The sequence below is a fragment of the Nyctereutes procyonoides genome, unplaced genomic scaffold (genome assembly GCF_905146905.1).
Source record: "Nyctereutes procyonoides isolate TBG_1078 unplaced genomic scaffold, NYPRO_anot_genome, whole genome shotgun sequence".
NCBI lineage: Eukaryota > Metazoa > Chordata > Mammalia > Carnivora > Canidae > Nyctereutes > Nyctereutes procyonoides.
This window is the reverse complement of record NW_026575125.1, coordinates 81,955,442-81,983,165: the sequence shown is the minus strand read 5'-3', so window position 1 is coordinate 81,983,165 and position 27,724 is coordinate 81,955,442. Positions and strand designations below refer to the sequence as shown.

At 43.8% G+C, this 27,724-nt stretch overlaps 1 protein-coding gene across 6 annotated transcripts in view; it reads left to right on the top strand.

Moving 5' to 3' along the window:
• The window catches only part of CHRDL1 (chordin like 1), a 109,463-nt gene that overhangs the window by 49,071 nt on the left and 32,668 nt on the right, over positions 1 to 27,724 (top strand). For 4 of the 6 annotated variants that reach the window (XM_055338792.1, XM_055338788.1, XM_055338789.1 and 1 more), the window contains exons 5-6: positions 19,969 to 20,114; positions 21,770 to 21,863. In XM_055338792.1, coding sequence (XP_055194767.1) covers positions 19,969 to 20,114; positions 21,770 to 21,863 — 240 coding nt within the window. The remainder of the gene's footprint in view (positions 1 to 19,968; positions 20,115 to 21,769; positions 21,864 to 27,724) is intronic. The other 2 variants (XM_055338793.1, XM_055338791.1) reach the window with 1 other exon arrangement.

Genomic DNA, 27,724 nt, shown 5'->3' with positions numbered 1-27,724 from the left:
AGAGAGTAAATATTCTAGGTGTTGCAGGGCATACAGTCTCTGTTGCAAAGACTCTTCCACTGTAGTGTTGAAGTAGCCATAGACAAGATGTAAACAAACGATCATGTCTGTGTCCCAGTAAAACTTTATTTACAAAAACAAACTGCAGGTCAAATTTGGCCCATGACTGCTCTTCTAGACATAATGTGCTGATTCAAATTAGTTGGCAGGACCTGTTTTCAGCTGCTACTGTGTTTATGAGTATCTCTTTGGGGAAGAAATGTAAAAATTGTGGGAGTATTTTTCATCTTTCCCATTTTGAATGTGAAAGCCCATTCTTCATTAAATGTTGAATGCCCTATAATAATCCAAATAGGCTAAATTATGATTCAGTCACTACTTACAAATCTCAGTGGCTTCAAACAAAGATTTATTCCTTACTCATGCTGCCTGTACTCCTCAGACTGGCACATGTCTTCCTCATGCAGGGACCCTGGCTGGCTGATCATTGCCATCTGGAATTTAGTTCCAGGGGCATGGGAAGGGAACCTAGCACATTTGGCCATGGCTCTCAAAGACTTCTGCCCATAAGTGACACAGATTACTTTTGCTCATGTGTCGTTGGCCACTGCAGGTCACATGGCCATGTTTTGACTTTGAAGGGGCAGGGAATCGCAGTGCTATCATTGGGTCTGTCTGAAAGGAGAACAAGAACATTGATGAATAGCCCTGATGACTATCACACATTCCAAAATCCTTTTTTTTCCAGGTTTCTTCTTCATATCCTTTCTTGCCCAGCTGATTATCTGTTTATCTCTTGCCCAACTCTGCCTGGCTTTCTTAGTCCTGCTAGTCGTTGATATTGACACATGAGAGAATAGCTTAGGAACTAAAAGGCATTGGGACAGTACTTATTCCTTAAAATGCTATATTGACCAGCCATGAAAATAAAGTCAGGCCTTCGAGCTGGGTCCTCCATGCCATTGGATCCAAGGATTGATTATTGCTGGGCAGCAAGCCTGAGAACAGTTGGACATCTCATGCCTCTGGGTTTGATTTCACTTTGGTTTGCTTTTTTTTTACTTTTACCCTGGTTTGCTTTTAATGGGAATTTGAATCATAGGGGAAGTTCTAAGCATATTGACTCTAGGCAGTTCCTGCCCTTAGAGCTATGGAGGGCAGTTGTCCAAATGGAAGCAAGAGGTCAAAATGAATGGTGGAAAGTGATGTTAATGCAATGTTACAGGCTACAGAGAAATTTATGGCCCATGATTTTGGAGGAGGGAACATATTTGTAGGGACAAAGGAATAAGCTAATTGCTCCAAATCCTAATATCTCAGTGACTCAGCACCATGGATGGGGGGCTCTGCTCCTTGTGGTCACTCAGGGATCCAGGCCCTGTCCAGGGTGGTGGCCTCACCATCCTCTGGGGCCTTGGCGTCCTCCATGCACATGGCCTTCAGTCTAGGGAAAAGAAAGGAGGGTTGTGAATTAGGTTTTGCCAGTCAGGCTTCTGATACATGTATATCACTTCTCACCACACTCCATTGACCTGATTGCATTCCTATAGCCCCACCCAATTGCACACAAGACTGTGAAATGCAGTGTAGCTGGGTGTTGGGGTGGGGGTGAGGTAGAGAGGAGGAAAGTGGGTTTAAGGACCACACACCATTGTGTATATTACTGAATAGCTGCCTTTAGCAAGTGTGACTTTTCCTAGTAAGAGCTCCAGCTTCTGAGTGTCCAACTGAAGTTTTTACTCACATCCTTCCAATATTGAAATGTTTGCCACTCACAGAGCATCATAGGCTTTGGTGAAGTAAGAGTCTAGTCTTGCCTTCAGAGAACTTGCATTATAAATAAATATAAAGGCAATCCCCACCCCCGCCCCCACCCCTGCCAAATCTCACATTTTGCATTGTACTTCACATGGCCTCAACTCATAGGTAAAAGCAGTTATATTCTTGCTGGTACAGAGGCTTGGAATGTGTGTCCTAGGGGCAGAAAAGTAAAAAAAAAGATGACATTCAGTGAAATGATGATCAGTGACCATGGGCAACTCCTTCTGAATCCTAGACTGTTCACAAATCATTCTAAGAAACTAAAAGGCAGGCATTAAAAGGAGAACTTTTTGCCCTGGCTACCAGGGTACTCAGTCTTTAATGCTCACATTCAATAATTATATTAACTCTATAGGTTGGTATTTATTTTTTTAAAAAAGATGTTTTATATTTATTTGAGAAAGAGAGTGAGCAAGAGGAAAAGCATGAACAGGGGAAGGGGCAGAGAAAGAGAGAGAAGCAGACTCCCCACTGAGCAGGGAGCCTAATGCATGACTAGATCCCAGGAGTCTGAGATTACAACCTGAGCCGAAGGCAGACATTTCACTTACTGAGCCACGCGCGTGCCCCTGGTTGGTATTTCTTACAACTACTTCTTCCTTCATGTTTTTTCAATTTACTTTGTAATTACTTCATGGTATTTGCCTTTTCTTGTAGAAATAAAGAGGAAAAAAAAGAAATAAAGAGGTAAAAGGTCTTTTTTTCTTGCTTTATTTAATGCTGAGTTTGAAGATTAATATTTGTGAAAGAGATTTTTGGTATGTATTGTGGCTTCTGTGCAGTTGATTTTACATGGTGTAGTTTTGGAGAAGAACCTAATGTTGAAGAAAGGCTCAACTCTCTAAACCAAAGGGGTGTATCGCTACTCTGAGGGCAGCTAGAGCTTCTGTGACTAGCCCATAGCTGTTGGTCAGAATGGAGAAAGCCCTTTCAAGTTCCTTTTCTCTGTAGCTTTATGTTGAATATTTATGGGTCAGATCATTTGTTTTTATTATTTCCTCTACTCCAGAGTTTCTCAACCTCTTTGGGAGCCAGGGAATTCTTTCTGGTCAGTTGCTGTCCTGTGCACTGAAGGATGGTTAGTGGCATATCTGACCTTTACCTGCTAGATGCCAGTAGCACTGCACCCTCCTCTACTTGCGATGATAAAAAAAAATATGCCTCCAGACATTGCCAAATGTCCTCTGGGGGAAGCATTGCCCTCAATTGAGAACCATTGCTTTAGTCTGAAAATATTTATGGTCTTGCATAGATACCCTCACATCCCCTCAGGATCCCAGTCTTTAATTCAATGTATTTTGCCATTTTTCATAGAGATGGCAGTTGGAGACAGAGGTTAGGGGTGGCAGGGAACAAAGTTCTAAGATTGCCTGCATTTCTACTCCCATGGGGCAGAGGATGAGGCAGTATGGAAGAAACATCACGTGTGTATGTCCAGAACTGGGAATTTAAAAAAGGCCTTCTCAATATTCATGAACCTGTAAAAAGCTGACTCCATTTCTAGGGTATTGTCAAAAGTTTGGAAGAAGATGAGCTCTAGAATCTGAAGCCCTGAAGCAGTACCTCTCAAACTTTCATATGCCCATGAATCACTAGGACCCTTGTTGAACTGCACATGCTGAGTTGGTAGGTCTGGATGGGGGTCCAAGATTCTGCATTTCTAACTGGCTCTCAAGTTGACACTAACACTGCTGGTTGCCCTACCACACTTTGAGTAGAGGGTATGTGGTCCCGGAGAAGTGGAGCTGGCTGATTGATTCAATTTTCTGGCTCTGTAGAGGGAATGGTTCTGTTCCAGATTGTCATTGGCCCAGTAACTAAGAATTTTTAAACATTCCTTCCTTCTTTTTAAAAAATACTTTATTCATTTATTCATGAGACACACACACACACACAGAGGCAGAGACACAGGCAGAGGGAGAAGCAGGCTCCATGCAGGGAGCCTGATGTGGGACTCGATCTCAGGTCTCCAGGATCACGCCCTGGGCTGAAGGTGGCACTTAACTGCTGAGCCACCCAGACTGCCCACATTCCCTCTTTCTACCCCTCTTAAGAAACCACAGACCTAGGATGCCTGGGTGGCTCAGCAGTTGAGCGTCTGCCTCTGGCTCCAGGCATGATCCCAGGGTCCTGGGATCAAGTCCTGAATGGGGTTCCCTGCAGGAAGCCTGCTTCTCCCTCTGCCTGTGTCTCTGCCTCTCTCTCTGTGTCACTCATGAATAAATAAATAAAATCTTTAAAAAAAAGAAAGAAAAGAAAGCACAGCACTAGGTTATAGCCTCCCCTACCCACTTTCGCACACTCACCCTAACCATTTGGGGCTCATAGGAAGTGAGGTGGTCATGTGCTTCCTTTCTATCCCTGTATCTTTTTAGACCACCTCTGTGAGACAGAGACAGAGAGAGAGAAAGCACAAGTGAGGCAGGAGGTTCTTTTCAGAGTGGGGAACTTAGGAAAAGCAGTTCAGACAGGATTTTGTGTGAGTGGCTATGTTAACCAAGCTGTGCTTTCAAATAATGCAGTGTTGATCTTTTTTTTTTTTTTTTTTTTTTTGCAGTGTTGATCTTGACAGCAATAGAGTGTAGCTCTACTTCCAGGACCAGACACCACCGTGGTTCTGGTTCTGGCTCACTTCCTTGCTTTAGTGTCCTCCGCTGAGGAGAGAGATAATGATGACCCCTACCTCCTGGGGTGGCTCGGGAGAACAGAGCTAAAGCCTATGACATACACATACTGTGCTGAACAGAGCCTGCTCAGCAGAAGCATGAGTCAGTAAATCCCAGTTGCTAATGATACTGATGCTGTCTCTGTAATTATCAGAACCAGGGCTGTCAGATCTGTTTCTGCCTCTGGAGTATCTGTGCAGACCATGCTCCCACAGGTGACATCTGGCATTATGCTCAGTGTTTCCCAGTTTGAACTGGGCCAGTGTGTGAACTTTGAAACCACTCCTGCCAGAGACCCCAGTCCTTTTGAGAATGAAGAGACCCCCCCCTACACACACACACACACACACACACACACACACACACACACCCTGCTTTTGAGAATGACTGGCCTAGAGCAATGATTGAATCTTGTATTAGATTTCCAGTCCTGGTAAATCCAAAAATGGCAGCACACCTTATCTACCTGCTTAATCTCTGGCCCCTGCAACCACTGCTGCCCATCATCATTTCACTTGAAAGTGGGGAGAAGGGCCATCCTGTGAGCATCTGGCTGCTGAAAGAAGAGTCCCAGTTTCAGGAAATCAATATTTTTTTTTGACTATTCATGCCTCCATTTCCTGAGAGATAGTCACAGTCCCATGGCAATCAGTGGTAGGATTCTTTTGAATCCACATTCCCTAACCCAACTTGCTTTTCATTCTCTGTAATGTATGCTCTTACCTGTGTTACCCTTTGCCCAGCAGGGACTTCAGCTTCCATACTTAAAGGTTCTCCTATCATGGGAAACACGATATTTGTTGGTATCCATATTCTATGCTCACAGTATCCCTTTTGGCGGGCTAAAGGATATCCGAAGTCCATGAGAAGGCAGAGGAACTGCCTATTTTGGTCTCCAGGAAGAGGTGGACTGACTTCCTAACAGCACTTGGACTGCTGCAGCAGCCTGGAACCTTTGTCTGCCATCACTTTCCATCAGCCTCTACCAGTGGCCTCCAGGGACCACTTTCTGAAGCCTGCCACTAACACTTTTCCAAACACAACAAAACGCTGTGTTGGGGGATATGTTTTCTCAATTAATCCTTAAGTCCTGAATGCCTCTTTTCTTCCTTGAGTATGTAATGTGGTAACAATGGGTTCTTTCTCTAGCCTCCTGACAGATCCTGCCTCCCACCCCACGGCTTCTCATCCAGTCATCTTAGACCAGCCTCTCCGAAATATTCATCTCACCAAATAACTTCATTGCTGAAATCATTTCACTGGCTTCTCCTCCTCTGCAGGAAAAATCCAAACTCCTGGGCTGGACTTCTTTCCTCCCTACAGCCTGATGTCACTGGGCCGCTGTTGTTGCGAGTGCCAAACTGTATGGTTCAAGTTAACAATGTTTTATGGGGGATGTTTTCTCTTGTTTTACAGGGCTGGCTAATGAGAGAAAGAAAAGAAGGGAAAGGAGAAAGAAAAGGTTCAGGAAATGCCCACAGCTACCTAGGGATAGAAACACGTTAGGTCTTAGCAGGAGCTCGAGTGATTGAGGGTGGAAACAGGGTCCTGAATTTAGTAGTGTCTAGTGTCCACGAGATGGCAGATATCCAGATCCTCAAGGTATCTAGTTAGGAGTCATATTCCTAATATCCAGGGATGTTCGTAGCTATCACATCAATGGGAAAAAAAGTGCAGTGGTTTAGTAAAATTAGTCAGGGGAAATGCAGGATTTTAGTTAAACAGGACTATTTACTATGGGACTTTGGATATCCGTTAACCCACCGAAAGGGATATTGTGAGCATAGAACATGGATCTTTTCCCAACTTTAGTTGAAGCACAGCATTTTGTTTGAACAAGGCATCTTGTGGACTAGGAGTGCTTTGCCTAGCGGACTTGGGAAATGCTGGTGTAGGCAATACAAAGGAATGCTTGACTACACTCCCCACTGTCTCAGCCAGATGCCTTGCATTGTTTCTGTAAATGCTGCTTGAGGGTAGTGACTAATTTGTCCATTTCAAAGGGTCGTTGACCTTCAAAAAAAGGGGGGGCCAAGTTCCCAAAGGATTAGAACCGAGTAATAGAACTCATTCTTTATTTAGGGGAGAAGGGGAATGACAGTGAGTGACACATGTTACTACAAAACCTGTCTATTAACAATCAGGTGTTATGCAGAATACTTGATTTCGCATTCCCATTTCAACTACAAATGCATTTGTTATTACACCATTGGGTAATTAGAAAATTTTAAAAACCCATTGTGTAGTAGTTTAGGAATGAGAGAATTGGTGCCACTGCAAAAGGGGATTCTTGTTGTTGGGCTGCATAATCCAAGTTCGGATGGAGACTTGGGATTCTGAACTTGGCCCATGAAAACAGAAGGATTTGTTTTATCTTTTCCCCAGCTGTTGGACTGGATTTTAGTGGGCTTCCCTAGCCCTCACATTTTGTAGCTCTGGGTAAAATTAAGTTTGAGTCCTTGCTTTGGCACTAAATTAACAGAGCCCTCTTGGCAACTCTGGCCTCACCTGCACCTGTCAAGAGTGGGAGGCCATTTCCAGTTTCCTCTTGGAGATATACACAGGAAACTCTAGAAGGCTTATGTGATGAGAGTGGAATGGTCCATGAGCTGAATAATGGAGCTGATGATAAAGCTATTCAATAAAGTGGAAGAAGACATTTTGACAGAACGGAACATAGAGGTTCCCTCTAAAGACTGGATTATGGGAAGTTTTTGCCAGTGCACAGAAAGCTGAAAATGAGCATGAGGGATCCTGGAACCCTAGAACATGGACTGAATTGCCAGCAAAATCCCCATGGTGCTAAGGTGAAACCCACAAGCTCTTCACTTTATATTAAACGAGTGGAGGCACCTCTTTGGGTTCATGGAACATTTTGAGAAGCTGGACCCTCTTCTCAGAAGAATGCACCTACCCTCATGCACTCAAAATTCTGTAACTCACTTCAGAATCCCTTTCAAGAGTCATGCTTCTAGCACCCCAGCTCTCTGGAACTTCAGTGAAGAGCAACCTTGCCCCTGGTTGTGCACATAACTCTTCATGGAATTAATAAACTCTCAACGTTTGAGCTTGTATTACTATGTGAATGTTTCTTCCTCTGCTCCAGTGCTAGAGCCAGCAGAAGATGAAGAAGTCAAGACATAAGCCTTGCCTCCTTTACACTTATGGGTTCCTTAGAAAACAGTACACTTGTCATCAGGTGTTAGACTAGACAAACAGACCATTAGAGCTGCCACAGGAAATCAGAGCATGTGGGATGGACAGTGAGGGCTGGATAAAATATGAGTAAGCAAAGGATAGTCTGTGGGAGTGGTTGGGTCAAGCATGAGCCAAGGCAGAGTTGCCAAGGAGCACAGTGAGGCCAAGGACCCGCTGGTCTGAAGTGGAACATTCTTTAGCCAAGGGATGTCTCTTTGAGGTGTGCTTCATTACCCTGGCTGGGCCATGCCACGAAGGTGCTCCTCACCTAGAGCTTCAAGCCTTGGATGCTTGCCCACAGGCAGGCGACTGACATCACAAGGCTAGAATGGGCATCTGAAAGGCAGCGGTCACAAACTGAGGGGACTATTTTGAATTGGCAGAACCATCATGAGATGTAGTAAGCTCTGGATCCTGGACCACTGGAGCAGACTCAGTGATCATTCTCCTTCTACCTTCGGATGAAGTGCACTTGGTAAGCCAGAGATAATCATAATCAATGGGCTCTGTTGGGTATAGCTTCTTTGTTCCCAGAGCCTTTTCCAAAACTGGGATCTTGGGCATTCTCACCACATCCCCGTGAAGTAGAATCAAATGAAATGATGGTGCCTGACCGATACTTACTACCTGCTTGCAAACGCAGAACATTCTTTAGAAACCGAAGCACAGAGATGCGGACTGACAGAGCAAATCAGTGGCACAACCCAGCCAAGAAGGCATGTGCTTCCCCCCAGCCCCATCCCCAGATCTAGTGCTGGGGCTGCCAACAGCGCTTGTCTGCAGAGAGACGTGGTCTTTTCTCTGGCTCAGACTCTCCTCAAGCCATCCTTCCCGGCATCTGTCTGACAAGAGGGCATATCAAGGCAGGGTCAGCTACTGACTGCCAACAGCTGAAACATTAAGGGAAGTGGGATGAAAAACAGTCCACAGATGGGTTCCGGGTGAGGAGGGAAGAAGCAGGATTATACCAGGGTGTGAGCTTTCAGCACTTTCTTGCACTCTGCACTCCAGCTGGACGGGCAGATGACTGTTTTCTCTCACTCAGCACCTTCTTGCTTTGGGACAGAGTGTTGTGTCTGTCTGTGGAACTGCAGAGTGATCTGAACCTGCTGCAGGAATTTCCTGGCCCGGGTCCCCACCAGGGAGTTAGGCTGGGGTGCGAGTTGGGAGGCCACGAGTCTTGTGGAAGGTGTGGGCCTGAACACAGTCTGGAAGATTCCGAGCAGGAAAATACTCCCTTGCCATCAGCCTCCTCTTTCAGCTCAGCTGTCTGGCAGACCTACCCCATCTCCCAAGTGGGGGTACCCCGTGGCATGGCCACAGAACACCAGATAAAACTATGACTTGGGATTGACCACCCCACCCTACCTCCCACCCCTTTGTGGGTTCTCCTTTCCTTTTTCATCTACCTTTCCTTCTTTGCCTGCCTCCCTATCACCTTACACAGCACCTTCATTTTGCCCCGGCCTGCCCCACTCTGATACTCAGCCCCTGTGTCTGAATTTTAGGATGTTGAAGTGGTTTAGTTTAATTGGTAACAGTTTTATTGAGATATAATTCACATATCATTTACTCTTTTGAAGTGTGCTATTTATTTGGATTTAGTGCCATCACAAGATACTACCGCCATCACCACTGGCCACTTCCAGAATATTTTCCTCAACCTCAAAAGAAGCCTCATAGCCACTGGCAGTCACTCCAGCTCTCCTCCCCACAGGTCCTGGCATCTGCTGATCTACTGTCTGCCTCTATGGATTTGTCGATTCTGGACATTTCATACAAATAGAATCATAACATTATGTGACCTTTTGTGTCTGGCTTTCTTCCTTAGCCTAATGTTTTCAAGGTGGATCTACTCTAACTGAATAATATTGCTACTATGTGGATATACCACCTTTTGTTTAACCTTTAATCCATTGATGGACACTTGGGCTGTTCTCACCTTTTGGCCATTATGAATCATGCCGCTCTGTAGATGCGTGTACCGCATCTGTTTGAATCCCTGCTTTGACTTCTCTGGGTACATGCCCCACAGTGGAATTACTGGTTCATATGGTAACTCTGTATTTACTTGGACGAACTGCCAGACTGTTTTCCAAAGCAGCTGTACCATTTTACATTTTTACACTCTCACCAGCAGTGGAGGAGGGTTCCAGTTTCTCTACATCCTCGCCAACACTTGGTGTTACTGACTTTTTTATTATAGCCATCCTAGGTGGGTACAAAGTGGTCCCACACTGTGTTTTTTTTCTCCCCTACACCAATGCCCTGCTCTTTATTGGGGGACTCCTTTCCAGTCTTTGGGACTCACTAGTGTGAATTTATTAAACCTCTGGGAAAGGTAAAGCCCCTAACTAATGTTGGAACCTAGGGCTATGTCAGGCACTCTGGCAGAGCAGAAGAAGAGAGTTTAGGGACAGAGTGGACTTGCCACCTTTGGAAGCTCTACTGTAGCAGGAACAGTCTGCCCTACCAGTCAGCTGAGAACAAAGGCATAAAAGGATTCTTGGTGAATGTGATGGCTCAGATGTGACTTTCTAGTCACCACTCAGAATCTGGCAATTTTTAAGTTCTACGGAGCAGTGGAATACAGTTGTTTCAGCGTGGTCTGCTAGAACAAAAATACCATAGATTGAGTGGCTTCAACAACAAATATTTATTTCTCACAGTTCTGGTGGCTGGGAAGTCCAAGATCAAAGTGCCAGCAAATATTGTGTCTGGTGAGACTCCACCTCTTGGCTTGCAGACACCACCTTCATGTGTTTCCTCACATGCTGAGAACAGAGCTCATTTTCCCCCTGTCTCTTCTGATAAGGGTACTAATCCCATTCATGAGAGCTGTGCTGTCTTCACCTAATCACCTTCCAAAGTTTCCATCTCCCTTTTTAATTTTTCACATTTTTATTTAAATTCGAGCTAGTTAACACAGTGTAGTATTAGCTTCAGGTGTACGATATAGTGATTCAACACTTCCACGTGACACCTGGTTGCTCATCACAACAAGGGCCCCTCTTAATCCCCATCACATATTCCCCCCATCCCCCCCACCTCCCCTCTGGTGATCATCAGTGTGTTCTCTAGAGTTGAGTCTGTTTCTTGGTTTGCTTCTCTCACTCTTTTTCCCCCCTATGCTCGTTTGTTTTGTTTCTTAAATTCCACATAGGAGTGAGATCATATAGTATTGGTCTTTCTCTGACTAACTTATTTCATTTAGCATTGTATTTTCATGTTGTTGCAAATGGCAAGCTTTTGTTCATTTTTATAGCTGAGTTATATTCCGTTGTACACATGTACCATTTCTTCTTTTTTTAAATGATTTTATTTATTTATTCATGAGAAACACAGGGAGAGAGAGACAGAGAGAGTCAGAGACACAGGCAGAGTTCGGAGAAGCAGGCTCCATGCAGGGAGCCTAACGTGAGACTCCATCCTGGGTCTTCAGGATCAGGCCCTGGGCTGAAGGCAGCGCTAAACCGCTGAGCCACCTGGGCTGCCCCCACTTCTTCTTTATCCATTCATCAGTTGATGGACATTGGGGCTCTTTCCATAATCTAGCTATTGTTGATAATGCTGTTAGAAACATCAGGGTGCATGTGTTCCTTTGAATCAGTATTTTTGTAGCCTTTGGGTAAATACCTAGTAGTGCAATTGGTAGGGCAGTTCTATTTTTAACTTTTTGAGGAACTTCCATACAGTTTCCCAAAGTGACTGTACCAGTTTGCATTCCCACCAACAGCACATTCCCCTCTCTCCACATCTTTGCCAACACCTGTTGTTTCCTGTGTTGTTCATTTTAACCATTCTGACAGGTGTGAGGTGATTATCTGTTCATAGTTTTGATTTGTATTTCCCTGATAAATGATGTTGAGCATCTTTTCATGCATCTGTTATCCATCTATATGTCTTCTTTTTAAAAAGTTTTATTTATTTATTTATTTATGAGAGAGAATGCACATGAGCAGGGGGAGGGGCAGAGGGAGAGGGAGAAGCAGGCTCCCCGATGAGTAAGGAGCCCAATGTGGGGCTTGATCCCGGGACTCTTGGATCATGACCTGAGCCGAAGGCAGACACTTAACCAACTGAGCCACCCAGGCAACTCTGTCTTCTTTTTTTGAAAGATTTTATTTATTTATTTATTTATTTATTTATTTACTTACTTACTTACTTAGGAGAGAGATGAGGTGGGGAGAATGCAAGCAGGAAGAGGGGCAGAGGGAGAGAGAATCCCAAGCAGACTCTATGCTGAGAATGGAGCCTAATTGGGGGCTCAATCTAACGACCCTAACATCATGGTCTGAGTCGAAATCAAGAGTCACATGCTTAACTGACTGAGCCATGCAGGCACCCCAACCATCTGTAAGTCTTCTTTGGAAAAATGTCTATTCATGTCTTCGACAAAGGCCCCACCTCCCAATAGCATCTCATTGGAGATTAGTTTTTTAATATATGAATTCGTGGGGGAGAGAGGACACAAACTCAAGTGTACTGCAGGCACTATAAAGATTAGGCAGGCCCACATCTCTTCCCTCACCAGCCTACTTTCTACCTTCCAGAAGTTCTGTCATTTATAGCTAATAGTAACACAATGTTAGTAACAGCAGTTACTAAGCATTAATATGTACCCAGTAGTATGGCAAGCACATTATTATGCATCTCAAATTGTTGGTTCCTCACAACAGCCTATGAGGTGGGTCCTGTTATCTGCTCCATTTTTTGGGTGGGGGAACTGAGGCTCAGTAGTGTAAAGTGATTTGCTCAGCTAATAATGGTAACTAATTAATAGTGGAGCTGGAATTTGGATCCGAATGGGAAACTCTTCTCTCTCTTCTCAGTTGGACAGATCTTAGAGGCTGTATTTTCAGTAATCTCCTCCACATAAGCCCTAAATTCTGGAAAGTTCCACACCCCTTGCCTCTTGCTCTACAACTTCATTATGGTTAAAGCATCAAAGGCCCCTGTAACAATTTAATTATCTAGAAAAATAACCTGTTTGCAAACATTGTCTTCCATTGGCACCTGGGTATGAATGGAGATGAATCCCAAGCCTCCCTACCAGGACCTCAGTGTGGTGGACCAGAGAGTTCAGCTTTTATGGAGGAGGACAGTTTGGGAAAGATCTGGAAGTCTTATGCACTGAAAGGAAGAAATCTAAATGGTAGGCATCCCTGATGTGGCTGCTGCACCCATCTGAAGCAGTACCTTTGCTCTTAGTGAGCATCCCAAAGAAAAACTCATCTGAGCCCACATGGCCTCAGAGGCTGAGCACTGTTCCTTTTTGGAAGGGGGCTATAGGCGGCCACTGTTCAGGATACATTCATTCTGCAGGATTTTTTGCATCCTTGCTTTATGCAGCACCCAGCTGTCCCACTGCAGCTGCGCTCCTTGGAGGAGCCTAAGTGGTTTCCCATGAGCACCCTCAGGCGTCTGCTTTCTTGCTGTCCAGCCAAGACCTAAAAGTGGCCAGAATTTGCATCTTTAAAACAGTTTGTTTTAGAAAGCAGAAAGCTTTAGAAAGCTCCCACTTTCCGTGGAGGTGTTGAATGGTGTCAGGAAGAAAGAACCATCTCACTGTGGTTGGACTGGGGATAGAGTTCTAACTAGGGTCTGTTCCATGAGTGGAGTAGAGCTGTGACCAGCTTTGTAGGATTGATTTTCTATTGTTGGAAAGGACCTGAAATAGTCACCTAGTCTAGCCTTTGGCCTTCAAGTAGAATTTTTTTCCTCCAACAGAAACTCTTTAAACTGAATTTTGAGAATTTTTTTCCAACCGAAACTCTTCATACAATTTTAGAATGAGAAATACAGTTAAGGATTGCCTTCTAGTGTCTAACCTAAAATTGTTCATGATGCAGGTGACATTTCTTCCCATTTGCCATAGTTCGGCAGTTTGCAGTAATCTGACCTCTCTTCCAACCTTAACCCATACGAGTTATCTAAACATGTTATTATTTAGCATCTTTTAATGCCAGCCCCTCCAACAAGAGTAGGATTTTCCTTGAAATCAGGGACATGTCTTATTTACCTCTGTAGCTCTAACCTAGCATGGTGCCAACTATTATCAAGATACAGTCGAGGACCTGTTTGCTCTAGGTATAGTCAGAGACCCCCATAAGTAGAAGTTGAATGAAGAAGGAAAAAAAAAGTAAAATAGTCTCTTAACTGTCTTTATTCCCAGAGTACCAAGGTACACATAAGCACAAAGCAAACATTTAATTTTTAAAGATTTTTTTTAAAAATCTATTCATTCATGAAAAACACAGAGTGGCAGAGGCAGAGGCAGAGGGAGAAGCAGGCTCCCTGCAGGGAGCCTGATGTGGACTCGATCCCAGGACCCCGGGATCACACCCCAAGCCAAAGGCAGATGCTCAACCACTGAGCCACCCAGGTGCCCTCAATGCCATTTAATTAATTGCCCAGTTATCCATGGAAACAAGGAAATCCCTCTATGTTTTTCAGGTTTAATAGCATTCCTCTGTGGGCCTTCTTTCTATACCATTTACTGTGCACTGTTGTTACATACCAGATACTTGGGGGCTTTTTCAAATAAATGATCTCTAAACCTCATAGCCATGGAAGGTAGATGATATAGTCACTTTGAAGATGAGGAAACGAAGATGCAAAGAGATTAAGTAGCCTTCCCAAGGTCACTGCTCAAAGAAAGGCCAAAACTGGGATTTGTACGTAATGTTCACAGACCTCGGAGACCAGGCTCAATTCTGTTTGTTTGCATCGATGTGAGACAGGGCTGAAAACACTGCCTATAAGCAGCTCGCTATCTCAGGACTTCGTTCCTTGACCCTTTGGCCTTTTCCTTCTCGGGTTTCTGAGATCTAGGGTCAAACTCTTTGGACTGTACAGTTGTGTGTGTGTGTGTGTGTGTATCTCATCATAATTAAATTACTCCAAGCCTTCTGTCTTCATCTCTAAATTCCCCTCTGCCACACCTCCAGCATGGTCTGCAGATGTGCTGAGATCACACCAATAGAATGACAGAGAACCAGACTGGAAACATTAGCACCAGCCTAAGCCATCAAGAGTAAAGTAGGAACCCAAGTAACAGTAGCAATGGGCAAGAGAAGGGAGGGACTTGGAGTCTAGGAGATTGGCAACTGATCCCTGGGAGCTCTGGAGAGGTTTGCATTTCTCTCATAAACACTGGGAGTTGATTGGTCTCCTGACATGCAAGCAGCCTTTCTGACTTGCCAAGAAGTGGCCGACCAAAAAAATAGAAATTTGAGGGTAGGGGGAGCAACCCTACCCTCAAAAGAGAAATCAGCAACCAGCATGAGGATGTTGGGTTCTGGAGGGTGGGAAGGAGGCCAGTGCCAGGAGGGGAGAGAATGGTGTACCAACGGAAGTGGGATAGGACCACAGACTTCTTGGTAGGATTTTCCTGTTTCTCTGAAGAGAAAAAAAGAAAACAAACTTGCAGCAAAGTTATTCATACTGAGATTTTCTTGACAATGTATAACCTCTCACAGAAATACTAGGATTATAAAATCTGATGGCAGAAAGGCAACCTTTTACCCCAAAGGAGTAGACTCGTAGGGATGGCATTTTATGCACCAGTGAGATCAAAGAAAGATATATTTAGGCTAGGGGAGCATTTTTCTGAGCCCCCCCTCCAGAAGTCATGGTTCTGTTGCATATAAGACCATCCCTAATGTGGGGGGAGGGCTGGAAGAACAGCTTCTTTTCCAGGCACAACTATAGTCACACAGCTTCGTGCTTGTCGGCTACCCCATGATCCTCCTCAGAATAGCATTCCTCTGAGGGACCCTGAGACCAGCTCTGCTTTGGACTATTTTTTTTCTGCCAGTTTCCGGCCAGGAACACTGAATGTGTTCCCAGGACCGTTGGTTTAGAAGCCCAGTCACCTTGGAAAATCTCGGAAGGGAGAGGGCACAGAACCAGGTGGCCTTCTAAAGATGCAAGAGGAGATTTGAATCCCATGTCCCATTTTTTTTATGCTACAACTACCCATTTTCATTCGATAAAACTGCGGATTACAAGTTACTTCTCCCACTTATTTATTTCTGAGACTGTGCACCCTTTACTTCACGTTATAAATTCGGAATGTAAGGACCCTGCTGTTCCACTGTACTATGAAGCTACCATTTGCATCCATGCCCTAAATAAACTAATTTATTATGATGATGAGTTTTGATTTTTATGGTTTTTAACCATGATCTTTGGGGGTGGCTTTTCCCCCATATATATATTTATTTACATATTAAGATAAATATATATATTTAAAATAAATGTATTTATAATATATAAATATAAATAAATATATATTTTAATTCTAGTATAAGTAACATACAGTGCTGTGTGAGGTTCAGATGTACAATATGGTGATTCAATACCTCCATACATCTCATTCTTAGAAAGAAAAATGGAGGCCAAGAGGGGTGAAGTGGCTTGTGCAATGTTATGGAGAGTACCCCAAGCTGGCATTTCTGACTCAGTGATCCTACCTCCCAGTTTAAAAAAAAATTATTTTCTTTAGTAGAAATTGGTGTGCAACATCCTGCTTTGATATATATATATATGACTACTACAGCCACTTTAATTAGCATCATCTCTTCACATAGTAACCATTTACTCTGTGGTGAGAACACTTGACATCTGCTCTCTGAGCAAATGTCCGGTATACAACCTAGTATGATTAATTACAGTCATCATGCTCTCTATCCATTAGATCTCTAGGCATAATTCATCTTACGGAACCTCAACTTTGTGCCCTTTGACCAACATCACCCCATTGCCCCCGCCCCTGAGCCCAGGTAACCACCGTTCTACTCTCTGCTCCTATAGATTTGATGGGTTTTTACATTTCACAAAAAGTGAGGCCATACAAGTTTTTTTTTTTCTTTCTGTATCTGGCTCATTTCACTTAGCGTGTTCATCCATGTTGTTGCAAGTTGGGGAAATGTCTTTTTTAGGGTTAAATACTATTCCATTGTATATGTACGTGCTTTATCCGTTCGTTGACTGACAGGATGTTTCCATACCTTGGCTATTGTGAATAATGCTGTAAAGAGCATGGGGTGCAAGTAACATGGGAGCCCAGATCTCTTCCAGGTACAGATTTCATTTCCTTTCCACACACCAGTATTAACACCCACTCTGTAAAAAGAGCACAAATTGTGAGATCGGAAAACTCTATTTTTGAGTCGGCTTTCCTGTTAAATAGCTAGGTGTTGTGGGCGGAATCTTTTTGGATGTCAGTAGCCTCGTTTCCTTAATTCTCCCATCACTCCATTAAGGCTATTAAAAGAATGAAATAAGAATAAATGGAAAGATATTTAGATAAATTTGTCATGTAAAACTAGCAGTAAGCATGCTTATAATCGTTTTTTTTTTCTTTGATTCTCTTTTGTCTTTTTCTCTTTTGCTTCCTCCTCCATCTCCCGTTGAGCTGATTAATAGATTCAATGCTAGGCAACTCTGAAGACCGTTGCAAGAAAGACTCTCAAGGAGAAAAAAAACCTCACCCTGCAGTTGCTTCCCCATTGACCTTTTTAGCAGCAGACTCAATTTGAAAGAAAATCAATCCACATTATTTTGAAGCAAAATAATTCCAACCTTTTTTTCCTTTTTTGGCATTCCAAAGATCTGTCAACTCCTGTAAGAGTCATGGTAGATATTCTTTTGTAGGTCATCCCAGTTTTCTTTCACCACAAAATACTGAGATTTGGTATAATTAGAGCCCAGGGGGGTAAAGAGGCTGGCCTCTGTCCTTTCTCCAGTGAGTTTCACTCCTGTCTACCAGCTGCAGCTATCTGGTTGTGTGTATTTGTGGGCAGGAGCAGGGGCTTAGGGTCAAATGGTATGAGTAAAACATTCTCTAGGAGCTAAGGTTTCTTCTTTCTTTTTTCTTTTTTGAAAGATTTATTTTACAGGGAGCATGTAAGCAGGGGGAGGGGCAGGGGGAGGGAGAGAGAATCTCAGACTCCTGCTGAGTGTGGAACCTTAGTTGGGGCTCAATCCCTGGATCTTGAGATCATAACCTGAGCCAAAATGAAAAGAGTTGGATGCTTAAGCAACAGAGCCATCCAGGTGTCCCTAAGGCTTCTTCTTGTTAAGGAACTACTTTTGTATCCTGTACAGAGTCGTTAATAAGTAGTGAGTTACTCAGAAATTGCAGCCAGATCAATTTATAAAGCAAAGTGTAGAGTTGAGTTAGTTATGCAAATTGCTGAAGCCAAAGTAAGTGTAATAGCAGTTTTCTGGTTAATGTAGGCCAAAACATTGTAGAGAGACAACATAGCCTTCCTGTTCCATTGGTTTTGGTTTTAAAATTAAATGGTCCCTTCCTTGTTACAGGTTTGATGTGATTGACACTGCCCTTGGTGTAGTGGTAAGGTTGGAAGATTCTAAAATCAGTCCGACATCAGTTCAGATTTTGGTGCTACCACTTGCAAATTGTGTGACCTGGAGCAAGTCAGTTAATTTCTTAAGCCTTACTTTCCCCGTCAGCAAAATGGGCATAATCATGTCATTTTAGAATATTATTGGTAAAAACCAATGTGAGCATGTATGGAAAAGCACTCACCACTGTGCCTTGCATATTAATTAGGGCTCAGTAAATGTTAGCTATTATTTTATTATTATTACTATTACCATTAGCCTTTATCATTTTCACCTACATCCTACGGAAAATTTCTTTTTTTTAAGATTTTATTTATTTATTCATGAGAGACACACAGAGAGAGGCAGAGACATAGGCGAGGGAGAAGCAGGCTCCTTGCAGTGAGCCCAATATGGGATTTGATCCCCGGATCCTGGGATTACGCTGAGTCAAAGGCAGACGCTCAACCACTGAGCCTCCCAGGAGTCCCTCTAAGAAGAATTTTATTCTGTTTTTTCAAAGGGTGAAAGATTTATACAATCTGAAGGGAAAACAGAGTATCATTCTGTTTTTTTAAACAGTTGTATTTATACTGAGGTATAATTAACCCATAAGATGAACTCATTTGCATTATACTTTTGACTCATAGGAAGGAAGGGATGACAGTCTAATGTCTAAGCCTTCCCCTAGTGAAACACACAACTCCCCTGATTTCTCTTCCACTGTTCTACAGAGGGCACTTTCCAAGCCCTATTTAGATCTATTGTTAATTTGTACATAAGTGATGAGTTTAATCTGGGGGCTTGTTCATTGTTGGGTGTGTGTATGCACGAGTTCGTGAGTATGTACACACAGGCACATACACCATGCATTTTAATGAAGCCCGGTAAAAAGAGTTCTTGAGACCATTCACTTAGAGCCAAGTCCCCAGGTGCATTGGTACATTGGCTTTTTGCTACATGGCCACCCTGCACTAGATGCCACAGAGAAAAGAGACCTGTAAGGTAGAGTCCTGGTCCTTAAAAAGCAATACATCTGCATGTATACAGAGGTTGACAGAAAAAAAATGGAGTTTAGGGTCATCACATACTACATCTGGGACTTCAGAGAAGTCAACCTCAAGTGAAAAATGAAGTTAAGCCTTACTTGATTGATAGGGTTGTTATGAGGCTCCCTGGTAATAATTTGTATGAAATCTCTTTGTAAATTTTTGGCTAGGTGACTATAATTCACAAATGGGAGTTATAGTAACATTCAGGTGCCGGTTTGTGCACTTTGGAAATGACATGTATTTCAAGGTCCAGATTATGGGCTGGAGCTATGCGGGGATGCTTCCTAGAGGAAAAGGAACTTTTCCCAAGCCTTTAAAATCAGGACTGCAGTAGGTGGAAAAGAGTGGGAGGAGGGGGGTGATCTTGGTGGTGGTATTTAAAATAAGCAAAGACTCTCTGTCACCTATATATTAAAAAAAAAAAGGCAAGGACTCCAGAGGCCGGAATAAGCATACAAACACATGCCAAGTGATACAAAACATGGGAGGAGGTAAGGTTACCAAGGTAGTTGTAATAGATGATTCTTCTTCTGAAAGAACTCCCTCCTTCCAGCCAAGTTAACATGTTATTCGCCTGGTCTCTTAGCTCAGTGCAGGCAGGGGTCTTGTCCTTCTCCGATTTCTCTCTAGTGCCCATCACAGAACCTGGCACATAGTAAGCATTCAATAAATGCTCAACAAATGAAAGAATAGATGGATGGTCATGTCCCTTGCCATTCTTGTCTGGTTGCTTTCATATTATCTAAAGTCATCAGCTACTGAATCGGGGGTTATCTTGAACTCCCTCTATGTGGTACAGCCCCCTCTGCTGTTGGGATTTATGAAATTCTCTGCAGTGATGCCAATACTCGGTGTGGTTTTTCTCCGCTCTGTCCTAGAAGACTCCCTACCCCCAGCGAACAATAAGGTGACCAGCAAGTCCTGTGAATACAACGGGACTACTTACCAACATGGTGAGCTGTTCGTGGCTGAAGGGCTCTTTCAGAACCGGCAACCCAATCAGTGTACGCAGTGCAGCTGTTCGGTAAGACCCAGCGTCTTCTCATTCCTGCTGGCCCCTACCCCAATACCAGAGCTTCTCCAGTGCTTACACCTTTGCTTTGAGCCTACACAGTGAGTTGTTTGAAAGGAAGACAAATTGCATTTATTTGTTTAAAAGATTTATTTACTTGAGAGAGAGCGCGAGTGTGTGCACAAGTAGGGGGAGGGGCAGAGAGAATCTCAAGCGGACTCCCTGCTGAGCGTGGAGCCCCACATGGGGCTCAGTCTGACAAGCCTTGAGATGGCGACCTGAGCTGAAACCAAGAATTAGACACTCAACCAACTGAGCCACCCAGGTGTCCCAAGACGAATTGCATTGAAATCCTCAGCCTCCCTGTTAATCTAGACTCCCTGAATTTCACAAACCCTGAACAACCCTGACCTCTGTTAAAGAAATCAGACCCTGTCATATCCTGGTCTTAAAGCTTTGGGACTGTTTAAATGGATAGACATGACCTGATGGTCTTGATCTGCCATCCTTTTCACAATAGTCACCCCAGCAAAGCCTTCATCAGAGGGACTCAACTATTCGAAGCTTTGGGGATGCTGTGGCTAGAAAAGCCATTGGCACCATCGAAGGCCACTCAGTCCAATTCACAAGAAAATGGGGATCTCTTGGTTCCCATCTCTTATGTCTTCTCCCAGCCAGTTTTCTCTGGATAACTTGCAGTGAGAACGCTCTGAGCAAAACATGATTGTTCCTGTGATATCACTTGTCAGAAGAACCGTATATACCTTAGGAATAAAGTGTACTGATTATATCTTCATGCAATTGTGCAGTTCAAAGAATGTAATAGGTAGGACCAGAAAATGGAATAAAATGGTTGTTTCAACTGAAGTGTGAAGCAATGAAGTTAAAATTAGGATTTTTTTTCTGTAAAGGCATTAAACACTGGATTGCCAAGGGAAGTTCTAGAATCCCTTCCCTTGGGGACTTACAGTAAAAATACGGTATCTTGGTGGTTTGGGAGAATTTGGTTGTGGCCTTGCCCTCCTAATGACTTTTCAGGGAGACTTCTAGCCCCAGAATAATATGCTTATAAGAACAAGTTTTAAGGAAGGATGTTTGGAACATAGAACTTTAGGGAGTGGAAACTATGTCAAGACAGACATAATAGCAGGTAAATTTGATCCTCTCCCTTGCCTGGTGCTGAACTGGGGAATCCATTCACATCGTCTTGTGTAGTTTTGTATTACCCCAAACAGCCAGTCTCCCTGGTTTGGAGTGTTATAAAAGATGGCTGTCATACAAATCTGCATTCCCTGGAACCCCAATATCCAGCTGGGGTGTGATGTGGATCAGGAAATACAGTGAACAGAGAAGACAGGAGCAAGACCATATTTTGGGGTTTGGCAGGCCAGTGGCAGCCCTAACACTGACTGCTTTGTACCATCTTAGACCAGGATGTCCAACAAGGATTGCCAATTCTTCGGTAACATAGTCTCTGATGTGGAGAAATAGTAAACAGAAAAAAAATAAAGCATCATAACATTTAGGAAGCTCTAGAACTAACTATGGGAGAGCTCTGGGAATGGGTGGCATGTTTTGGATTCCTACTCATCCCAGGTCCTGAGCTAAGAAGACTTTATGCTTCTACCCAGATCCTTCTGACCTTAAATTCTGTTTCTCCTTGGCAGGAGGGGAATGTGTACTGTGGTCTCAAGACTTGTCCCAAGTTAACCTGTGCATTCCCAGTCTCTGTTCCGGATTCCTGCTGCCGGGTATGCAGAGGTATGTGTCCCATATCACAAGACATAGGGGTGCTGCCATCCTGGATAGCTGTCCAATGTCGTAAGAAAGGGAATTTTTTTGTGGAAACGTTAGGTTTTAGCTGGGGTGGAGAGGAGGGCAATCCATTCAAAAAAGAGAGGAAAGAAACACTGATTTTAAGGGCCACCACCTGAAAGAAACTGCCCTAGCATGTGGCAGAAGAATAAGAGTGAGTGTCATCTACTGAGAAAGTGAGTGCCTATATCTTTTCTCCCTTGATCACTTTTAGCTGGGCCTCTGTGTTACTGAATTGTGAAACATAGGCCATTTCCATGAATAGCCTTAACAGGAAGAATGGGCCTTGCAGAGCCCTGGTGTGACCATTTTGAAGACTCTGCAGGGAAAATCTAGGTATATTCTTTAAAGCCCCACAGTCAAATGGTGACAAACTCAGTAAAAGCAAAATGGAAGGCAGAAGGTGTCATCTTCTCAGATTATAGCCAAAATGGCATCATTGTTCTCAAGCCAGTGTTTTTTTGTTTGGTTTCCATTTCTTTGATAATGACGCCATTTCTATCCTCTCAGATCGAGCATAATCACCTTTAATTTCTCCTTTATTGCCTCTTCTCAAATCATTAAATCTATCAGCTGTCTTCTCTATCCCTTTCCTTTCTGGCTTTCCCTCTAGCAGTATTCTGATTTTGTCTTCTTTCCTTCCACCCAATCGACATATTTATTGAGCATCTACTGTAAGCTCAGCCCAGTGCTAGAAGCTAGATACGTATCGGTAAGTAGAGTAACCTACAGGGCACTGCTAGACTCCAAGGCATCTTTATGCAAATTACAAAGAGAATTATTTTTTACTTAAGAGACTTTACTGCCATTTTCTTTTTTTAAAATTTTTTTTATTTATTTATGATAGTCACAGAGAGAGAGAGAGAGGCAGAGACACAGGCAGAGGGAGAAGCAGGCTCCATGCACCGGGAGCCTGATGTGGGATTCGATCCCAGGTCTCCAGGATCGTGCCCTGGGCCAAAGGCAGGCGCCAAACCGCTGCGCCACCCAGGGATCCCCCTTTACTGCCATTTTCCAGAAAGTCCTTGTTAATGCACCCCTTCTGTGCAGCACATTTATGCAGCACATACCCTCTACAACCAGATATGGCATACATAGCAGCAAAAACCCATTCTTCACTCTTGTGGAACTCACATTCTACCAGAGAAGACAAATGATAAACAAATAAATAAAGATTGAAACAGTGTACTTGCATTTTTCTTCTCTGGACTGTAGTAATTGTAGTCCAAGCTGGCTGGAGATGAGGCTGAAGAAGTGAGCGGGGGTCAGACCATGCAGGACCTTCAAGGCCATGGGATGGAGTTTGCATTTCAGTTTTTAAATACCTTGGGAAGCCACTGGAAGGTTGTGAGCAGGGCATGACATGAACCAGTTGATGTCTTAAAAGATCTCATTGGCTGTTGTATCCATACTAGATTGGAGGGAGGCCGCAAAGCAAGGGGAGAGCCCAGGAAGAAGGCGAGTGTAGTAGCCTGTCTCGTGTGAAAGGGCAGGTGTCTGGTTTGGGGACACAGTACAAACTAGTGGTTCACACTGGAGCCTCTGGAACCAGCTGCCTCGGCTCTGAGCCCAGTCTTGCTACTTTCCAGCTGGATCATGAGCAGTGCATTCAGCCTTTCTAACAATCTCTAAAGGGAGGATAATGTTAGTACTTACTTCGAAATGCCTGTGAGGTTTAAATGAGATCTTGCAGGAAAAGGACCATTTAGAATATACATCAATCCCCTGCCTCAGACAGTGAAGGCCTCTCACACTGTAGCTTCAACTTACCTTTCTAGCCCATATTCTTCCATTCCCGCACCTTAGGTTCTTCTCTCAGTGTTCCTGTGCTGTCTTACCTTTGTGCTTTCACTACCCACCCACCCCCCCGCCAGCAAGATTTCTCCAACATTAGTGTGCTTCAGAATCACCTGGAGAACTTTCAGATCCTCAGACAACAATTGCAAGATTGTGATTCAATGGCTTTGGGGTGGGGTCCCGGCATGTACATGTGGGCAGGCCCCATTGTCCACTTGGAGGCAGGTGGCCCGTAGACTCTGCTTTAAGAACCTATTCCTAAGACCATGTAGATGACTGGAGGCAGGCAGCCCTAACAATGGTTCATATTTGGGTTTAGTGCACTTAAACTGAGCACATTAAAAATCTGAAAACTGAAAGCAGTAGAAAAGTAACAAATGTCATTCTGACTGGCCAGAGGATCTAATTCCAACTATATGGCAACTGACTTTGGGATGAATGAGTCACAGCCATTTCATGATAGGGAACTAGGAGGTCAAGGGAACAAAATGGATGCCTAGGTACAAACTGACATGGACAGCAAGATCTTGGAGGAGGGAAACTTGCCTTTTTTCTGGAAAATCCTTTTCCTTTCATCTCTGCCTATGGAAATCCTACAAGTTTCCCAAGACATAGCTCAGGTACAACCTCCTCAGATTCCGATGCAGGCAATCCTCTGGCCACATCTCGATAAATACTAGACAGAAGGCCTTTCTCTCTCCTCTGCCTTCCCCCTGCCATCCTTAATTTCTCCATCCTGAATTCCCGCTTATCCAAAGGCCAGTCCAACTGCCACTTCCTATATGAAGCATTTTTTTTAAATCTATAAGTGAGGAGTAAACCACCTTCCTTTCTGAGACTCCACAGCACTTCCTGGGTGCTTCTCTAGTAGCATTTATCACTTCATTACCTTTTGTTTTTTATTATGTGTGCCCATGTCCTATCCTCCCTATCAATTATGAGCTTCTTTTTAGAGATCTTATTTATTTATTTATGACAGACAGAGAAAGAGAGGCAGAGACCTAGGCAGAGAGAGAAGCAGGCACCCTGAGGGGAGCCCGACATGGGACTCGATACCAGGACCCCGGGATCATGACCTGAGCCAAAGGCAGATGCTCAACCACTGAGCCACCCAGGTGTCCCCAATTATGAGCTTCTTAGGACAAAGGCTATTTCTGGTTCATCTTCTTCCCCCTGCCCCCCCTGCACTGCTCTAGGTACAAAGTAGGCGCTCTTTGAATGAATGCACACTAGCTTGGAAGTACTGCCAGAAAGTGATAGTTTGAATTAGATGCACCTGACATATGATATTATTGCTGTGTTTTCTGCCTCTGAATTACTGACAGGCTGTGGTAGGGGTGGTGCTGGCTGTACATTGATTCATGGTCGGTAAGAAATCATTTGGTGTCATTTCTGATGACCAGGTACTTTTCCAACCCCATCACACTTCAGGAAGTGACCTCGTTCTGAGTACCAGTTTATGCTCATCCCTTTTCTTATGCCCTTTCTAGTGGTCCTCACAAGTCAGTGTGGATTTCATGAGAGCCTCATTTGGTTTGCCTTGTATCTCTCTATGATGCTTTCTCACAGTGAGGGTGTCCGTACATCCATACAGCTATGACATTTAAGCCAGAAAAGATGAGCATTTTGTTCCTCATCTCCCTATCTTTGCCCCCACCTTAATTTGAGTCTGCTCCAAAGGGAAGAGAATCCGCACAGAGTACACGCGCTTGCTCACATCACCAGCTAGTTGCTATAATCCACTTGTCAGATTGAGATTATATTGTTTGAAGCAAAGGAAACCGTGAGAAATCTAAACTGAAGAACAATGAATAAAAGAAAGGCAGCTGCCAAAAGACATACTATTGCTCCTGAGAAAAGGCGTGGTGCCACGGACATAGGCTCTGAAGCCAGAAGGACACAGATTTGATGTAACTGAGCTTCCGCCTACTAGTGATACCTCTGGCAAGCTGCTTACCTACATGGAACCTCATTTTTTTTTCAGCTCTGAAAATGGAGCTTATAATACCTAACACCTATGGAAAGGTAAAAATTAACCAAGGTGATGTAGAGAGCTAGGAAAGTCTTTTTCTTTTCCTTTTTAATTTAAAGATTTTATTTATTCATGAGAGACACAGAGAGAGAGAGGCAGAGACATGGGCAGAGGGAGAAGCAGGCTCCCTGTGGGGAGCCCGATACGGGACTCAATCCCAGGGGTCCTAAGCCGAAGGCAGATACTCAAACACTAAGCCACCTCAGCTTCCCTAGGAGAAATTCTGATACAGAGTTATTGCTTCATATGAAATAATTATTATATTTCACACAATATTATTATATTTATTGGCCGGAGTTGAGTATGATTGCACCCTCTCCTCTATGTGTGATAGTCTTGCCTTTTTCTTTACTTAATCTCCACACACAGAATTTAATTTCTCATCCCTCTTGTGGTAACAGATCCTGGGGCTCACCATCTTCTCAGCGATTCTCTTGTCACAATTTAAATTTCCTTTCTTTTATCATGTCCTCAAAAGCAATGCATAAAAGCGAGCTGTGACGGATCCTGTGTTGTCCCTTCATACACTTGACAATTCCCGAAGTTCTTTCTCCACTATCTCTCCTCCAGCCTAAATAAACTCTTCTCTTTCATCTTTCCCTATGAAGACTAAATCCCACACTTTCATAAAATTGATGCTTTTCTCTTTGCCTCGAATTTCTTTCCATCTTTCAGTTGCATATAATGTGATTGAATCTCCTTTGAAGTGCTAATGTTGGAAGCACCTTGTTATTTTTTTTTCCTGCTGAGATGGTGTTTTTACAAAGGTGTATCTTGCATAAGCGTATTACTCATACAGCTGGGAATGCAGACACACTTCTCCCCTATGCTGACCACCCTAATTGCAGACAAATACTGCAGGAGAAATACCCTTTTAAGTGCTGAACTCACGAACGTTAATATAAAGGGCCCTATTTGAACAGGTTCTTTCTCTGCGCTGTCACCCAACACAGATGTGTGCTCTCTTCCTGGGTCACATGGCAGTATTAGCCACAGACTGGATCTCAACCCCAGCTCCAGGGCTTTTGACTGTCCCTGAGGCTAGGAGTCAGGAGAAAATTGGCATGTCATTGCTGGCACTTCAGCAAACCTCTTCTGTACTGGAAATGGAGTGCAAACAGCCACTGGAACCTTTAGAGAAACTTGATCAGAACAAAAATCTCATACGACTACCACATTCTGGGCAGGCAGGCCTCAAACCTATACCCATTCCCAGCTTCCCTCTCCCACTTATCCTTTCTGCTTCCTGTCTCCTGCCTATCTTGCCAAAGCAAAGGGGAAGGCTCTGTACTTGGACTCTAGACAAGAGAGAGGTTTGGTGTTGTTGACTGTATCGAGAGGCAAGCCTGCATAGACAGAGTACGTATGTGGCATTTACTATGTGCCAGGCAGTGGTGTAAGCACATATGTGTGTAATACCTCATTTAATCTTCATTACAGGGATGCCTGGGTGGCTCAGTGGTTGAGCATCTGTCTTTGGCTCAGGGTGTGATCCCAGGGTCCTGGGATCGAGTCTCACATCAGGCTCCCCGCAGGGAGCCTGCTTCTCTCTCTGCCTATGTCTCTGCCTCTCTCTGTGTGTCTCTCATGAATACATAAATAAAATCTTTTTAAAAAGTTAGGGCATAGCAATGGCAGTCTTACACTCCCAGGATCTCACCAGGGAGTGGAACTGGCCACTCGATGCTGTAGGAGCGTCTATAAGGGTCCTTCCTCTGTTTTACGTGTGTATAATACCCTAGTCCAGGCTTTTCTTCTTACAGAAATACTTGATCCTGTTGGTCAGTGCCTACCATATCCTACCACATTATACAGTGTCAGTTCTTCAGATGGTTTTAAAAGGTGCTTTATTATTTTTTTTATTTTATGATAGTCACAGAGAGAGAGAGAGAGAGAGGGAGGGAGGCAGAGACACAGGCAGAGGGAGAAGCAGGCTCCACGCGCCGGGAACCCGACGTGGGATTCGATCCCGGGTCTC